The sequence below is a fragment of the Heterodontus francisci genome, chromosome 4, assembly GCF_036365525.1.
Source record: "Heterodontus francisci isolate sHetFra1 chromosome 4, sHetFra1.hap1, whole genome shotgun sequence".
Lineage (NCBI taxonomy): Eukaryota > Metazoa > Chordata > Chondrichthyes > Heterodontiformes > Heterodontidae > Heterodontus > Heterodontus francisci.
This window is the reverse complement of record NC_090374.1, coordinates 77117895-77137082: the sequence shown is the minus strand read 5'-3', so window position 1 is coordinate 77137082 and position 19188 is coordinate 77117895. Positions and strand designations below refer to the sequence as shown.

General features: G+C 43.3%; 1 protein-coding gene across 1 annotated transcript in view; it reads right to left on the bottom strand.

Annotated features, from left to right (window-relative positions):
* lnpep (leucyl/cystinyl aminopeptidase) overlaps positions 1–19188 on the bottom strand; it is a 139703-nt gene that overhangs the window by 34119 nt on the left and 86396 nt on the right. Inside the window, exons 9-10 of the mRNA XM_068029741.1 lie at positions 15307–15438; positions 8630–8802 (exon numbers count right to left, since the gene is read on the bottom strand). Coding sequence (XP_067885842.1) covers positions 8630–8802; positions 15307–15438 — 305 coding nt within the window. The remainder of the gene's footprint in view (positions 1–8629; positions 8803–15306; positions 15439–19188) is intronic.

The window sequence follows — 19188 nt, the reverse complement described above, 5'->3', positions numbered from 1 at the left end:
CTATGTCCAGACTGGCCAAGAGGGTGTGGAAAAGTGGCGCACTGACACGGAACACAAAAGTCTGAATGTTTCAAGCCTGTGTCCTCAGTACTTTGCTCTACGGCAGCGAGGCCTGGTCAATGTATGTCAGCCAAGAGCGACGTCTCAACTCATTCCATCTTCGCTGCCTCTGGAGAATCCTTGGCATCAGGTGGCAGGACCGTATCTCCAACGCAGAAGTCCTCGAGGCAGCCAACACCCCCAGCATATACACCCTACTGAGCCAGCGGCGCTTGAGATGGGTTGGCCATGTGAGCCGCATGGAAGATGGCAGGCTCCCCAAGGACGCATTGTACAGTGAGCTCGTCACTGGTATCAGACCCACCGGCCATCCATGTCTCCGCTTCAAAGACGTCTGCAAACGCGACATGAAGTCCTGTGACATTGATCACAAGTCGTGGCAGTCAGTTTCCAGTAATCACCAGAGCTGGCAGACAGCCATAAAGGTGGGGCTAAAGTGTGGCGAGTCGAAGAGACTTAGCAGTTGGCAGGAAAAAAGACAGAAGCGCAAGGAGAGAGCCAACTGTGTAACAGCCCCGACAACCAATTTTATCTGCAGCGCTTGTGGAAGAGTCTATCACTCTAGAATTGGCCTTTATAGCCACTCCAAGCACTGCTTCACAAACCACTAACCACCTCTAGGCACTTACCCATTGTCTCTCGAGATAAGGAGGCCAAAGAGAGAGAGAAGCAATTTGTCTTAATAATGCTCCTCTAACCTTGACTTCAGAAATATGAGCTTCCTGTGGCATGAATGTAATTGCTCTCCTCATACTGTAAATTAGGCTTCTTAGACCAGGGAAGTGGCATGTTCTGAGCAGATTTTAAGAAAACGATTTGGAAGCATTAAATTTGGAGCAATGACACTGGAGTTTATATGCATCATTGTTCAGAATTACAAATGGAAACACACACCCATTCTTAGATTTCAATTTGTTTTTTCTTGTAATACAAAATCAGCCATGAGCTTGTTGACTGGCGGGGCAGGCTCAATGAGCTGAATGGCTTACTCATGCTCCTATATTCCTAAAATACGAAAAAATAACAGTGCATATCTTTGCAATGTGAGCATTGCTGGCAAGGCCAACACTTATTGCCCATCTCTAATTGCCCATCAGGTGGTGGTGAGCCACCTTCTTGAACTGCTGCAGTCCATGTGGTGTAGGTACACTTAAACAGCTGTTAGGGAGGGAATTCCTGGATTTGACCCAGTGACAGTGAAGGAACAGTGACATAGTTCCAAGTCAGGATGACATGTGACTTGGAGGGGAACTTGCAGGTGGTGGCGTTTGCATGCACCTGCTGCTCTTGTTTTCTAGGTGGTAAAGGACACAGGTTCGGAAGGTGCTGTTGAAGAAGTCTCGGCGAGTTGCTGCAGTGCATCTTGTAGATGGTACACACTGTTACCACTGTGTTCCAGGAGTGCAGGGAGCAAATCTTGAAGGTGTTGCTTTGCCCTGGATGGTGCCAACTTTCTTGAATGTTGTTGGAACTGCATCCATCCAAGCAAGTGGACTTGTGCCTTATAGATGGTGGATAGGCTTTGGGGAGTCAGGATGCGAGTTACTTGCCGCACAATTCCCAGCCTCTGACCTGCTCTTGTGGCCACAGTGCTTATATGCCTGGTCCAGTTCAGTTTCTGGTCAATAGTAACTGCCAGGATGTTGGTATACTGGCTCATCTTCAGTAGTGAAGGAGTTCTGGCTACACCCTTGGCTCTGGCAGATTTCCTGGGTTAGGGTCATGCCTGCATTTGCAGCATAGCCAGTTTTCCTCTCTCTCCTCCTTCAAGATACTCCTTAAAACCTACCCGTGACAAAGCTTTTAGTCACTTGTCAGTGTATTTCCTTGTGTGTGTGTGTGTGTCAAATTATGCTTGATAATGCTCCTTTGAAGCACCTTGAGGTATACGTTAAAGGCACTATACATGTGCAAGTTGTTGCATCATGGATCGGCTAAAGTACTTTATTTTTTTATAATTATTTTTCAGAAAGAATAAAAATTGCCAACAACCAGATGTCTCTTATGCCCAGTATCACAGTGACATAAATGTCTCAGCTGTCACACATCCATTAGTGGACATCCTGTATACTATACCACTTCTGGCAGGTGATCCCAAAAGTAGAGGGGGACATCAGGAAACCAGCCTGGTGGCTCTCAAAGAACCTCCTGCCTAACCTGAATAGAAAATTTACAATATAGGGCCATCCAATAAACTTCACAGAGCAGGCAGGGGTGTGATTCTTGTTGATACATTATTGAACTTCCACAATCAGATGTGATGAACCCTCGGGAAGCAAGTTGGGTTTCAGGTTGGAACGTTAAGACAGCAAAAATTAAAACTAAATACTATATCAAGACTGTAGAAGGCCAGTTTTGGTCATCACACAAGGTGATTGAAACCATGGAGGAAATACAGAGAAGAGCAAATATCCTGGCCATCAGGATAGGCTTAGAGAATTGGAGTCATTGTCATTGCAGAAACACAGTTTAGAGATGCATTATTTGAGGTTTTTAAAATGATGAAGGGATTACATTCAGTCCAATTGAATAGGCTATTTGAAATTGTGATTGGGATTGAATAACAAGGGCAGATGAACATTAAGTGAAGAGTTAGGTTAAATGTTGGGAAGCATTTCTTTTTGCAGAGTCTTGTCCTCTGGAACAGATCACTGAGGCAAGTACAGATTACTTATTATGCTTTAGAAAAGGAGCTGGACTAATTCCTGAGGGGAAGTTATTTCAAATGATAATGGATACATTGCTGAATTGATGGGAATAGTGAGATTTCAGTCTCCTGGAGATTGTTTAATTACTGAAAGGTTGGACACCAATTTCTGAAATCTGCCACATGATTTGTTTTTGGGGGGGGGGTGAGAAAGAGAGGGGTCAAAAGTGTAATTGGCTTAAGTATGTCTGGATAGGACAGATGCGCTGGGCCAGTTAGTTTTTCTTAAGTTTGTATGAAAAATTTCTAGATTTGTTCTTATAAAGTCTGTCAGGATCACTTAAATGTATCAATTAGTACTGTAACAATTTTAATCATATTATGGGACATCCCACAAATTAATGCTGGCAAAGCTACCCAAAATTGGTTTTAAAAAGTAACATTTTGGTAATTTTTAGAGAAATATATTGTGTAAACAAAACAGATGTTGGAAACTTGAAATTTATTTTAAAAAATCATGTCATACCCACCATAACCCTGGAGCATCCTAATATGTGTGTCTGTCAGCATGAACATAAGAAATAGCAGCAGGAGTAGCCTATTCAGCCCCTCGACCACACTCCGCCATTGAATGAGATCATGGCTGATCTTCAACTTCAACATTTGCCTGTACTATCCCCGTATCCCTTGATGTTTTTAATATGTAGAAATCTATCGATCTTAGTCTTGAACATACTCAACGACTGAGCCTCCACAGCCCTCTGGGGTGGAGGATTCCAAAGATTCACCACCCTCTGAGTGAAGAAATTCTTCCTCATCTCAGTCCTAAATAGCCTGCCCCTTATTCTGAGACTGTGTCCCCTGGTTCTGGACTCCCCCAGCCAAGGGAAACAGCCTTCCTGCATCAACCCTGTCGAGCCCTGTAAGAATTTTGCATGTTTGAATGAGATCACCTCTCATTCTTCAAAACTCCAGAGAATAAAGGCCCAGTCTATTTACTCTTTCCTCATAGGACAATCCCTCCATTCCAGGAATTAGTTTGGTGAACCTTCGTTGCATCCCTCAATGGCTAGTATTTCTTTCCTTCGGTAAGGAGACCAAAGCTGCACACAATACTCCAGATGCGGTCTCACCAAGGTTCTATATAATTGCAATAAGACGTCTTTACCCCTATACTCAAATCTTCTTGTAATGAAGGCCAACATACCATTTGCCTTCTTAGTTGCTTGCTCTACCTGTATGTTAGCTTTCAGTGGCTCATGAACAAGAACACCCAAGTCCCTTGAAATTCAACACTTCCAAGCCTCTCACCATTTAAGAAATTCTCTGCATTTCTGTTTTTCCTAACAAAGTATATAACCTTACATTTCTCCACATTATATTCTATCTGCCACATTTTTGCCCGCTCGCTTAGCCTCTCCAAATCCCCTTGAAGTGTCTTTGCATCCTCCTCACAACTCACACTTCCACCTAGTTTTGTGTCATCTACAAACTTGTAAATATTACATTTAATCCCCACAACCAAATCATTGATTTAAATTGTGAATAACTGGGGGCTAAGCACAGATCTTCGAGGTACCCCACTAGTCACAGGCTGCCAATCCAAAAATGACCCATTTATTCCTACTCAAGGTTTTCTGTCTGCTTAAGATGCAGACTGCCCATTTTACAATTCAAACATTTTATACTTTTTTGATGAAATTTGAGCAATTTCGGTTGGTATAACAGAATAAATGTTCCTGATTTGTCATCTAAAATTAACATGAAGTACTTCTAGACCAGGTATAATAACCTTTCTTAATCTGAAACTCAAACAGAAACCTTTACTGAATGAGAGTAGGGCAGTTAATTCTCTTAGAATTCTGGTAGTCTCTGACAGCACTTCTGTGAATAACCCAGGAGACATATACAAGTAGAGTTGATGGTAGTGCTAATAAACCAATGACAATTTTTTTTTTTTGAGGAGGTAACAGGGAGGGTCAATAAGGGTAGAAGATTCGATGTAGCCTTTTGATAAGCTCCCATGTGGCAGTCTGGTCACGAAAGTAAAAATCCATGGGATCCAAGGCAAAGTGGCAAGTTGAATCCAAAATTGGCTCAGAGCCAGGAAGCAAAGGGTAATAGTCGAAGGCGTTTTTGTGATTGGAAGGCTGTTTCCAGTGGGGTTCCACAGGGCTCAGCACTGGATCCCTTGCTTTTGATGGTATATATCAATGATTTGGACTTGAATGCAGGGACTATGTTTAAGAAGTTTGCAGATGATACAAAAATTGGCTGTCTGGTTGATAGTAAAAAAGAAAGCTGTAGACTGCAGGAAGCTATCAATAGGCTAGTCAGGTAGGCAAATGGAGGTCAATCCGGAGAAGTTTCGTAATGCATTTGGCGAAGGCTAACAAGGCAAGGGAAAACACAATAAATGTTAGGATACTGAGAATTATAGAGGAACAGGGGGACCTTGGCATACATGGTCACAAATCCCTGAAGGTGGCTGGACAGGTAGATAAGGTGGTCAAGAAGCCATATGGAATACTTGCCTTTAGTAGCCGAGGCATAGAATATAAGAGCAGGGAGGTTATGCTCGAGCTGAATAAAACACTGGGTAGACTAGTACTGTATGCAGTTCTGATCACTGCACTATAGGAAAGATGTGACTGCAGTGAAGAGGATACAGAAGAGATTTACGAAGATGTTGCCTGGACTGGAGAATTTTAGTTATGAGGAAAGATTGGATAGACTCGGGTTGTTTTCACTGGAACAGAGGAGGCTGAGGGGAGACCTGATTCAAGTGTATAAAATTATGAGGAGTCTAGATAGAATGGACAGGAAGGCCCGATTTCCCTGGTTGAGGGGTCCATAACCAGGGGGCATAGATTTAGATTCAGAGGTAAGACGTTTAGAGGGGATTTGAAGAGAAATTGTTTAACCCAGAAGGGTGGTGGAGATCTGGAACTCACTGCTTGAAAGGGTGGTAGAGGCAAACGCCTCATAACATTTAAAAAGTACTTGGATATGCACTTGAAATGCCATAACTTTCAAGTCTATGGATCAAGAGCTGGAAAGTGAGATCAGGCTGGATAGCTCCTTGTTGGCCAGCATGGACACGATGGGCCAAATGGCCTCCTTCCCTGCTGTAAATTTCTATGATTCTATATTTCCAGAAGGTAAAATTTTGATGGGTGGGTGAAGAGGCCAATATGCACAGGATTCTACCAGCAGATTAGACTGTGCTGGAGCCTGCCCATGCTCCCAGTCTCAGGCTATTTGTACGATGGGGTTGAGGACTGTACAGGACTTTCATACCAGCATTGGTGCTTGACCAATAAGCGGAAGGAATTTGCTGAGCTGTTGTAAGCTTTAAAAGGCAGTAGTAGCTTGAAGGAAGAATGTTCATCGCTATTGTGGCTGCATAAACTGCTTATACACGTGGGGCGGCACAATGGCGCAGTGGTTAGCACCGCAGCCTCACAGCCCCAGCAACCCGGGTTCGGCTCTGTGTACTGCCTGTGTGGAGTTTGCAAGTTCTCCCTGTGATTGGATGAGTTTCCGCCGGGTGCTCCAGTTTCCTCCCACAGCCAAAGACTTGCAGGTTGATAGGTAAATTGGCCATTGTAAATTGCCCCTAGTGTAGGTAGGTGGTAGGAGAATTGAGGGAAGGTGGGGATGTGGTAGGACATATGGGATTAATGTAGGATTAGTATAAATGCAGTACCTCAGGACATGCGCGATGCCAATATCATCACCCTCTATAAAAACAAAGGTGACCGCGGTGACTGCAACAACTACCGTGGAATCTCCCTGCTCAGCATAGTGGGGAAAGTCTTTGCTCGAGTCGCTCTAAACAGGCTCCAGAAGCTGGCCGAGCGCGTCTACCCTGAGGCACAATGTGGCTTTCGTGCAGAGAGATCGACTGTTGACATGCTGTTCTCCCTTCGTCAGATACAGGAGAAATGCCGCGAACAACAGATGCCCCTCTACATTGCTTTCATTGATCTCACCAAAGCCTTTGACCTCGTCAGCAGACGTGGTCTCTTCAGACTACTAGAAAAGATTGGATGTCCACCAAAGCTACTAAGTATCATCACCTTATTCCTTGACAATATGAAAGGCACAATTCAACATGGTGGCTCCTCATCAGAGCCCTTTCCTATCCTGAGTGGCGTGAAACAGGGCTGTGTTCTCGCACCCACACTTATTGGGATTTTCTTCTCCCTGCTGCTTTCACATGCGTTCAAGTCCTCTGAAGAAGGAATTTTCCTCCACACAAGATCAGGGGGCAGGTTGTTCAACCTTGCCCGTCTAAGAGCGAAGTCCAAAGTACGGAATGTCCTCATCAGGGAACTCCTCTTTGCTGACGATGCTGCTTTAACATCTCACACTGAAGAGTGCCTGCAGAGTCTCATTGACAGGTTTGCGGCTGCCTGCAATGAATTTGGCCTGACCATCAGCCTCAAGAAAACGAACATCATGGGGCAGGATGTCAGAAATGCTCCATCCATCAATATTGGTGACCACGCTCTGCAAGTGGTTCAAGAGTTCACCTACCTAGGCTCAACTATCACCAGTAACCTGTCTCTAGATGCAGAAATCAACAAGCGCATGGGAAAGGCTTCCACTGCTATGTCCAGACTGGCCAAGAGAGTGTGGGAAAATGGCGCACTGACACGGAACACAAAAGTCCGAGTGCATCAAGCCTGTGTCCTCAGTACCTTGCTCTATGGCAGCGAGGCCTGGACAACGTATGTCAGCCAAGAGCGACGTCTCAATTCATTCCATCTTCGCTGCCTCCGGAGAATACTTGGCATCAGGTGGCAGGACCGTATCTCCAACACAGAAGTCCTCGAGGCGGCCAACATCCCCAGCTTATACACACTACTGAGTCAGCGGCGCTTGAGATGGCTTGGTCATGTGAGCCGCATGGAAGATGGCAGGAACCCCAAAGACACATTGTACAGCGAGCTCGCCACTGGTATTAGACCCACCGGCCGTCCATGTCTCTGCTTTAAAGACGTCTGCAAACGCGACATGAAGTCCTGCGACATTGATCACAAGTTGTGGGAGTCAGTTGCCAGCGTTCGCCAGAGCTGGCGGGCAGCCATAAAGGCGGGGCTAAAGTGTGGCGAGTCGAAGAGACTTAGCAGTTGGCAGGAAAAAAGACAGAGGCGCAAGGGGAGAGCCAACTGTGTAACAGCCCCGACAAACAAATTTTTCTGCAGCACCTGTGGAAGAGCCTGTCACTCTAGAATTGGCCTTTATAGCCACTCCTGGCGCTGCTCCACACACCACTGACCACCTCCAGTTGCTTACCCATTGTCTTTCGAGATAAGGAAGCCAAAGAAGAGTATAAATGGTTGGTTGACAGTCGGTACAGACTCGGTGGGCCGAAAGGCCTGTTTCATGGTGTATCTGTCTATGACTCTAAAACTACCAACAGCAGTAGAAGGCCATAGCTTCCAAAGCTGAGGAGGCGGCGAGTGTGCCAACACTCCAGCAGATGGAGTGGAGAAGGTAGGTTCTTTTCTGTCATTAGGGTGAGGTGAAAACCATCTTTCTGATCTGATTCAAACCCAGTTTCAGGAGTTTACAGAATAGTGTAGTGCTACCAAACTTCCTTTCCTCATCTTCCAAATCTCCAATCATGGAGGAAGTGGAGTAAACACTTCAACCTGTCTGTGTTGATGTGCTTTATTCTGCCAGCAAGACTACTGCATGTTATTGGGAGGAGGCAGAGATGCTTGTTTTGAAACACTGATATTGAAACATAATGCTGAGTCCTCTACTGGCCAAATTAGACCAGCAGTGGAATTAGAATCACACTGAATAAAAGTTCCTTACACAAACTCTTGACATGAAAAGCTCAAGGACAGGAGACAGATTGTGAATTTTCAGGATCACTAAAATTTTCAGGAATTGCACCAGTTGTACCTGGAATCAGGTGAGGACGATCGATCCTTTGAAATGGAGATCCTGAGGAAACGTTCTTGACTGAGGTGAATTTTATTAGCAGTTGTGTCTAATTTGACAGTGACCACAGGGAACCCCGTTTGCAGTGTCCAAGTTTTCATCATTTCTTTCACATTTAAATCTACACTTTTAACCTGTGAAATAAATACAACATACAGAGAGATTAGACCAAAGACAGCAAGATTACTCAGCTAAGGATTAGTTATCTAGCAGCAGCATACAATAGAGAGAAAATGCATTTATTAGTTTAACTTATTGCTTGTACTAAGACTAATTGTTGATGCGATAGTTGTCATTTAATAAATGCTATAAATAAAAAAAAGACACAAAGTAAATCAAGCAGATTTGTGAACGAAACTGGAGTCCTCAAGTTCCAAATTTTCGACACTAAAGAAATAAGCTCTGTTGGGATAAAGTTTATTTAACAGAGTTTCTGGTATTGATAATGCACAATAATGCTAATGACTGCATCATCGTCTTGGCTTTACAGTGCTTTCTCTCATATGTAATGGCTAAAGCCTGTGACAGAATTACAAAAGAAATTAAAAAGACTTTACAATCCAGACCTGTTTTACAAAGTACTTAAAGATTAACATCTCCTAAGGGGTTTTCATTTGCCTTCTGTGCAGATCTTCGCCTGTTCAAAAAGTTGGTTGCAGACTATGCAAGACTCAAGCTAGCACTGCTGGATTCCAATACACGGGTTGCAATCTGAAGAAAAAGCTGCTAAATTCACCAAGAATTGGCAGCCAGGAAGACCCATGTTAGTGTACGGAGCCAGTAGACTCCCACGGCCTGAATTTTATCAGCGCGCTATGTTCCACGGTGGTGCGCTTTCAGCTCTGCGACCTTCCGACACGGAGGTACCGCCGAGGAGCCCCCGTAATATTACGTGTTGGTGCTCATTTAAATGCAGGGGTGGAGCGGCCACTCATGACGACGTAGAGGGGGTGGCCTCTCTGTCCCCGGCAACAGCGTCCAGTGCCATTTTTAAAGGGCTTTAAGCCCTTAGAATTACTTTTAATTTTTAAAGGTGCAGTATTATTACATTTTTATTAAAAAATAATAAAGATGTGGATGGCCCTTCCCCAGACCCCCCCACAATGGTCATTTCAATGCCCAAAATGACCAACACATGCCTTTATCCCTACCCGAATCTTACCTCCCAAACTTCTAACATTTGGCCTACAACCCCTTCCCACCATCCCCACAACCAATAAAAATTGATTTCCCCGTTCCTCCACCCCTCCCGACCTGAAAATTTTATTTCTCCTCCTCCCCATCAGGTTCTCGCCTTGGAACTCCGCCTGCAGGTAAGTATATTTACATCTTATTAATGTTAATTTGCAAATGGCGATGAAGGGCCCGCATCAAGGTTCCCCCGCTGGTAATATGCATTGGGCCGTTCTCAATGTCGCGGGTCCAGGCGGGCCTCTCCCTGCAGAATTTTACCGGGCCCCGCGTTGCGACCCGCGGCATTGAGGGGCCAGTAAAATTCAGCCCTATATTTTCCCTCCTTTCTTTTTTAAGCCCCTTACCAGTCCCCTCCTGTAGGAGGGATACTCATGTAGACTTATGGCTCCACATGCAGAAACTACCATTCTTTATGACAGTCAACTGTTAGCATCAGCAGGCTATACGACTGGGATGGGAGGCATCACAGATGAGCCCAATACCTTCCTCACATGAAATATGCACAAGCACATTTCCAACATGGCTTGCTAGATAGCAGCAAGGAACGGGAAGCTTGGCCCATTCCCCTGCCAAGGAGTACAGAGCAGTTGTAACACTTCTGCTGTCACTGTAGCTAAGGTCAGTTTACTGAAAAACAGCTAACAAGATGGAATATATAGGAGACATTCTAATCTTTTCCATTCATATTTTTTTCTGGGGAGGGGTGGGGGAAGAGGGGTGGGTGGTGGTGAAAGACAAAGAGGGTGAGGAAAGAGATGCATTTCAACTTCAAGCAATTCATCTTGAATTGTTGAGTTGGTTTCACAGTTGAATTTTTATCAGGCAACCATCTTACTGCAGTCCTAAACTCTTCAACATAAAAGATTTAATATCTGAACAGAATGTGTGAATTAGATGACATTTACCTCAGGGCAGATGACAATATTTAACACTCCTGCCCACTTCTTTCTACTCATGATTGGTGTGGTGTTTAATTTCAGAAATATTAGTACGGATGAAATCAGAATACTCAAGAATAGAACATTTCCCACTTTCCCTCCAAATACATTGCAAAGAATTCCTAGATTTAAAATGGGATAGACTGTCAGAAAAAGATGGGCAGGTGTATCCTAGGATGCTATGGGAAGCAAGGGAGGAGATTGCTGGGGCGCTGGCAGAGATTTTTGTATCATCGTTAGCCACGGGTGAGGTACCAGAAGATTGGAGGATAGCTAATGTTGTGCCTTTATTTAAGAAAGGCAGCAGGGGTAAGCCAGGGAACTACAGGCCGGTGAGCCTTACATCAGTGGTGGGAAAGTTATTGAAAGGGATTCTGAGAGACAGGATTAATATGCATCTGGAAAGGCATGGTCTGATTAGGAATAGTCAGCATGGCTTTGTGCGTAGGAAATCATGTCTCACGAATTTGATTGAGTTTCTCGAGGAGGTGACCAAGAGGATTGACGAGGGCAGGGCGATGGACGTTGTCTACATGGACTTTAGCAAGGCCTTTGACAAGGTCCCGCATGGTAGGCTGGTCCAGAAGGTTCGAACACATGGGATCCAGGGTGAGCTAGCAAATTGGATACAAAATTGGCTTGGTGATAGGAAGCAGAGGGTGGTAGTGGAGGGTTGTTTTTGAGATTGGAGGCCAGTGACCAGTGGTGTGCCGCAGGGATCGGTGCTGGGCCCTCTGTTGTTTGTCATATATATTAATGACTTGGATGTGAATGTAAGGAGCATGATTAGTAAGTTTGTAAATGACACCAAAATTGGTGGTATAGTGGACAGTGAAGAAGGTTGTCTAAGGTTACAACAGGATATAGATCAACTGGGAAAGTGGGCAAGGGATTGGCAAATGAAATTTAATGCAGACAAGTGTGAAGTGATGCATTTTGCGAAGTTAAACCAGGGCAGGACATATACAGTGAATGGCAGGGCCCTGGGGAGTGTTGAGCAGAGAGACCTTAGGGTGCAAGTTCCCTGAAAGTGGCAACACAGACAGACAGGGTGGTGAAGAAGGCGTATGGCATGCTTGCCTTCATTGGCCGAGGCATTAAGTACAAGAGCTGGGACGTCATGTTACAGTTGTACATGACGTTGGTTAGGCCGCATTTGGAGTACTGTGTGCAGTTCTGGTCACCACACTACAGGAAAGATGTGATTAAGCTAGAGAGGGTGCAGAAAAGATTCACAAGGATGCTGCCTGGTTTGGAGGGCTTGGGTTTTAGAGATTGGATAGGCTGGGTCTGTTTTCCCTGGAGTGAAGGAGGCTGAGAGAGGACATGATAGAGGTATATAAAATTATGAGAGGCATAGATAGAGTAGATAGCCAGAGTCTGTTTCCCAAGGTAGGGGTGACTAAAACTAGAGGGCACAGATTTAAGGTGAGAGGAAGGAGGTTTAAAGGGGATCAAAGGGGTAAATTTTGCACACAAAGAATAGTGGGTATCTGGAATGAGCTGCCTGAGGAGGTGGTGGAGGCAGGAACAGTAGCAACATTTAAGAGGCATCTGGACAGGTACTTGAATGAGCAGGGCATAGAGGGATATGGAATTAATGCAGGCAGATTGGATTAGTCTCGATAGGCATTATGGTCGGCATGGACGCCGTGGGCCGAAGGGCCTGTTTCTATGCTTTACGACTCTATGACTCTAACCCCTCCCACCCCACAGAGCTCGCAAGATGACCATCAGTACTTTAACCTTTTCACATGCCCTTTCTGCAGAGCTTTTCACTAAATAATCCAAGCTGACACACATCCGTGCTGTCGTCTTTCAGGTGAGATGTTAAAGTGAGGTCCTATCTATCTGTTCAGCAAGATTTAACTGCACTATCCAAAGAGGAACAAGAGAGCTATCCTTTATGCCCGGAGCAACATTTAGCCCTCAATTATCGCCAAAAGAAATGAACTGGTTTGTACAGCCTTGGAGGGGATAAACTGGTGGCCACATTTCCCTACCAAACAGCAATTGCAAAAGGTAACTACTTTTATATGAAGACCTTTGGGATAGTCTGTGGATGTGAATATCGCTATATAAATACAATTTGGGGCAGCACAGTGGCGCAGTAGTTAGCACCACAGCTACAGCGAACCGGGTTCAGTTCTGAGTACTGCCTGTGCGGAGTCTGTAAGTTCTCCCTGTGACTGCGTGGGTTTCCGCCGGGTGCTCCGGTTTCCTCTCACAGCCAAAGACTTGCAAGTTGATAGGTAAATCGGCCATTGTAAATTGCCCCTGGTGTAGGTAAGTGGTAGGAGAATGGTGGGGATATGGTAGGGAATATGGGATTAATGTAGGATTAGTATAAAAGGGTGGTTGTTGGTCGGCACAGACTCAGTGGGCCGAAGGGCCTGTTTCAGTGCTGTATCTCTCTATGAATCTATGACTAATTGATTTCTTTCCTCAACTGAGAAAATACTGCAGGAGTATTTGATGCTACAAACTAAACAACTACATTTTCTTTATTTTGTCACCATTACCAGCCATTGGAAACTATAGAGTTTAATCCTGTCGACACTACTATAACCTTTCTAGAGGTGGAAAACTACAATCTGATTTACCAAATCCCTGAGTAGGCACCATGAACAATCATATGCAGATATGGCTTAGTTCTTACCTACTGTCATTTAGATTCTCTACAACTGATTATTAAATAATGGCCCAGAATTTGCTGAAGCAGGGCATGTCAAGGTGTGTCCCAATAATTGACTTTTCCCCTCACCCCTTAGCTGAAGTTTTTGCTATGTCAGATGATGCAAGTGCAAGCTGATAACAGCACACCTGGAATCTTAGAGACCAACAATGTAAATCCTTAACCAATGGAATTTAAAAATTGAGGGAAAAAACGATGCAGAAGGAGGGTGATTTAAAGTCGGTAAATTAGCATCAAATCAGGGAGTGACTGAATTAGTGAAGCAGGAGAATAAAGGAGACAGGAAAAAATGGATTGTGTTTTAATTTTAAAAATTTCTAACAACTTGCATTTATATAACACCTTTAATACTGCAAAACGTCCAAGCCATTTCACAGGAGCATTATCAAACCAAATTTGGCACTGAGCCACATAAGGAGTTACTAGAACAGATGACCAAAAGCTTGGTTGAAGAGGATAGGTTTTAAGCAGTGTCTTAAAAAAAGGAGAGAGCTTGTGAGATGGAGAGGTGTAGGAAGAGAATTCCAGAGCTTAAGCAGCTAAAAGCACACACATCAACGGTACAGCAGTAAAAATACGGGATGTGTTAAGAAGTTAGAATTGGAGGAGCACAAAGATCAGAAGTTTGTAGTTACATGGAAGGGAATAGAGATAGGAAGGGAAGAGGCCATGAGAATTTTAAAATCCGTCACTGCCAGACTGAGAGCCAAGGTGAGCACAGGGGTAAAAACAAGAAATGATGGAAATACTTAGCAGGTCTGGCAGCATCTGTGGAGAGAGAAGCAGAGTTAACATTTCAGGTCAGTGACCCTTCTTCAGAACTAGCAGATATTAGAAATGTGAAAGGTTATAAGCAAGTAAAGCGGGGATGGGGCAAGAGATAACAAAGAAGGTGTAGAAAGGACAAGATCACCAGAAGGTCATGGAGCAAAGGCAAACGATATGTTAATGGTGTGTTGAAAGACAAAGCATTAGTACAGATAGGGTGTTAATGGACTGAAAACTGAACAGCCACAAGCACAAACATGAAAAAAGTGGGTAGGCAAACGGAACAAACTAAGATAAAATAAAATAAACACAAAAAAAATCATTAAAAAAGAAAAAAGGAAAAAAACTAAAAATAAAAGTAAAATAGGGGGCCCGTCATGCTCTGAAATTATTGAACTCAATGTTCAGTCCGGCAGGCTGTAGTGTGCCTAATCTGTAAATGAGATGCTGTTCCTCGAGCTTGCGTTGATATTCACTGGAACACTGCAGCAATCCCAGGACAGAGATGTGAGCATGAGAGCAGGGGGGAGTGTTGAAATGGCAAGCAACCGGAAGCTCGGGGTCATGTTTTCGGACTGAGCGGAGGTGTTCCGCAAAGCAGTCACCTAGTCTGCGTTTGGTCTCCCCACATTCCCTTTCTGGGACATAAAGGCTGATTAGCATTGCAGAAATATAAGTATTAAAAAGATACTTATGCTGTTAAGTAGCAGCCCTAACTTTCTGCAGAGTGTGTAACTGGCACTTCATTCGCAAATGCAGCAACTTCATAAAACTCACGGAGAGGTCGAGGACAAGTTGCCGTTTTTGCAAAGCTAACAGCAGAGTGGTGCAAATTGTCAAGCTTTGCAATTAATGGGGTCTCTCTTCCTCACCACAAGTTCTTGGATGATTTAAACATTAATAATGGAGAGCACCATTAAACTTGCTGTAACTTTGGCAGCAAATTCTAGGCCATTCTTTCGTGTGACTATCTACTACTGCACCGAAAAAGATCAAAAATTCTAGTCTGAATTTACAATAAGCATTAAGATTAGGATAAATACTTTAGCAATGCTGTTCCACAAGTCTTCATTTTTAGTGTTCTTATACTTATGTTCATTCAAGTATCTCTCAATTCCTTCCTGGAAAACTGTTTCGCTAAGGAGGTCCTTCAGCATCAACAGAATGGAAGCTCCCTGAAGGAGAAAGGGAAAAGATTGTTAATTTTGAATATCTTTCTTGAAATGCAAATAGTTGAGTCTGAAGCATTTGGATTTTACAGAATTACACATTTCTCTCTAGCAGTTGCAGGCTCAAAGCAATATAATCTCATTTGTGATAATAAAAACAAGAAATGCTGGAAATACTCAGCAGGTCTGGCAGCATCTGTGGAGAGAGAAGCAGAGTTAACATTTCAGGTCAGTGACCCTTCATCAGAACTGACAAATATTAGAAATGTAAAAGTTTTTAAGAAAGTAAAGCAGGGGTAGGTCAAGAGATAACAAAAGAGGTGTTGATAGGATAAGGTCACAGAGAATAACTGACCAGAAGGTCACGGAACAAAGGCAAAGGGTATGTTAATGGTGTGCTGAAAGACAAAGCGTTAGTACAGAGAGGGTGTCAATTGACTGTAAAATGAACCCTGGCTCCAAGCACAAACATTTAAAAAAAAAGTGGGTAGGCACAGTAGAAACAAACTAAAATAAAATAACCAAATAAAAAAGAAAAAGAAAATAACTAAAAACAAAAAGGGGGGGCCCCATCATGCTCTGAAATTATTGAACTCAATGTTCAGTCTGGCAGGCTGTAGCGTACCTAATTGGTAAATGACGTGTTGTTCCTTGAGCTTGTGTTGGTGTTCACTGGAACACTGCAGCAATCCCAGGACAGAGATGTGAGCATGAGAGCAGCGGGGGAGGGTGTTGAAATGGCAAGCAACCGGAGAGTCGGGGTCATGCTTTTGGACTGAGCAGAGGTGTTCCGCAAAGCGATCACCCAGTCTGCGTTTGGTCTCCCCAATGTAGAGGAGACCACATTGTGAGCAGCGAATATACTAAATGCTCTGTCTTTCAACACACCATTAACATACCGTTTGTCTTTGTTCCATGACCTTCTGGTCAGTTATTCTCTGTGACTTTGTCCTATCAACACCTTCTCATTTGTTATCTCTTACCCCATCCCCGCTTTACTTGCTTATAACCTTTCACATTTCTAATATGTGTCAGTTCTGATGAAGGGTCACTGACCTGAAATGTTAACTCTGCTTCTCTCTCCACTGATGCTGCCAGACCTGCTAAGTATTTCCAGCATTTCTTGTTTTTATTTCAGATTTCCAGCATCTGCAGTATTTTGCTTTTATAATCTCATTTGTGGTTTGTAGACACTTGAATGTTTCTGCTTTAATTTTTGACTAACAGTTTATGCAACTGACAGCAAAGTAATTCAATATGGAAATTCAGTTGGAGATTTAAATGACAATTTTCCTGAAAGATGCAAATGAGCCAGCTGCAGTGTTGTTTACTTTAAGGCCTTTCTCTACACAAGGACTGTCAGCAATAGCATAGCTTCTGAACCCTGGCCATATTGTGAGGCTGGTGCATCACCTAAAATTTATAATCGTACTAATGAAAGCATTTATGGTGCCACTCAGTTGTATCACCAGCTTTTCAGAGCAACTAGCAATGGGCGATAAATTGCGCATGACACCCACATCCCTAGAATGAATTTAAAAAGCCACTTGCAGTGATCTTTCCCTTATCTTGTTTGTGCACATGTTTAAAAACTGTTTACCAGTCGTGACATACAGGACCACAGAATGTTCTAGCACAAACAAGCCATTCAACCCATTAAGTCTGCACTCTTTTTTTAGTGTTTTTTTTTTAAGAGATACAGCACTGATACAGGCCCTTCGGCCCACCGAGTCTGTGCCGACCATCAACCACCCATTTTTTTTTTTACTAATGCTACACTGATCCCATATTCCTACCACATTCCCACCTGTCCCTCTATTTCCCTACCACCTACCTACACTAGGGGCAATTGCTAATGGCCAATTTACCTATCAACCTGCAAGTCTTTGGCATGTGGGAGGAAACCGGATCACCCGGAGGAAACCCACGCAAACACAGGGAGAACTTGCAAACTCCACACAGGCAGTACCCAGAATTGAACCCGGGTCACTGGAGCTGTGAGGCTGCGGTGCTAACCACTGCGCCACTGTGCCGCCCATATGATCTTTCTCCAAATGATCTATCTGTTTCAATCCTGTTCTCCTGTTCACTTCCGATGCCAATATACAACTTTTCCAACCAATTATCTAATTCCATTTTAAAATAACTTTTGGACTGTTTGCACTAGAAAAATTTACACACCCTTATTTCTTATTCTAATCTTCCCCTTAATTTCTTTGGCGATTCTTTTAAATTTGTACCCTCTAAATGTTGTTCAACCAACTAGTCAAAACAAAATATTGGCTTATCATAATCATACAGAATTTCCAAGACATAATACGGAGACTTAAATGAAGTCTTGTACAAATTCAACACGATCCTTCTTGCTTGCATATTCTATGCCTCTAGATAGTTTTGCTGTTATAATCTTATCTACTTGCATTACTATGACTTGTGCTTTTGCACACCAGTCTCTTCGCTCCTTTAACCCATATAAATTTAAACTATTAAATGTTCATTTCATTTCCCTATCCTTACTTTCAAAATGTAAGACTTAATAGGTCACCAACCTGTTCATCCTGCAGCCTTTATGATCTGTGCCACAATATGCCATATCCACTCCCCACCCCAACCCAACAAACTTGCCTTTGTCAGCAAATTTCAATAGTTTCCCCCTCAATTCCCAAGTTCAAATTACTCATGCACACAGTAGGTAGGAATGTCCAAAACATAGACAACACCACCCCTCCCCCCCCACCGCCCCACACCATGATCCTGTGAAATACCACTCACCATATTTCCCAGTCAAAGAGACTGGTTTTCATGCTATGCTTTGCTTTCTGCCCTCCAACCATGTGCATATCCATGTGGAAAGATTCTCCAATTCCATGTGCTATTATCTTTGCCATAATTCTGTTATGATCTAATAAATTTTGAAAATCCATGTAAACCACATCCAATGTCGTTTCTTAATAATTTTACCTCACAATATAGACTCTAGTAGTTTACCAACGAAGGAAAGTATTACTAACTGGCTTATCATTTCCGAGCTTATCCTCGTCTCCTTTTTGTGAAGTGGAGCAGAGAAACTTTTCCTCCTCCAGTCATTTGACACAACATTATGGAAAGCTATAGTAAGGACATTTGCTATTTCTTCAACTTTCTTCTGGATTTTCAAATGTACAGCCAGGTCCTAGTACTTTATCTACCTTACTTTAAGGGCCTGCTTTAGTTAGAAGGTCATGTATTCAAGCAACACCCCACAGTTTAAAGCACATGATCTAGACTGGCACACCACTGCAGTACCCAGGGATGAGACATGAAACAGAGGACTTGGCTGCCTTTATATCACACACAACCCAAGAAGTGTTAGATTGCAAATGGGTGGGACCATGCAGCCAGTCAGGTTTGCTACATTGAAAACAGTTGCTGTGATAGGACAACATGCAGTTCAATCTTTGAAAGTTGTTGCTAAAATACCCCTGCCTAGTATATTGCTAGCAACAGAATTGCTATGTTAGCAATTCAATGAGCTGCAGGAATACTACTTTATGTCAGAGTTGCTCAGAATTAATTGCAACTACTTTATACAAGTTTATGGGGGGGTAATGACTCAAAAGATGTTAAAATCCAATAAGTAAATGTCTAAAAGATACTTTCATGATTATAATGTTTATATAATCCTATATTTAATATAGGCTGGGGGAAGGTACATTAAAAAAAGACAAGGTCAGCTGAAAAGTACTGTCCAATGAACCCATCTGGAAGCGTATGGGT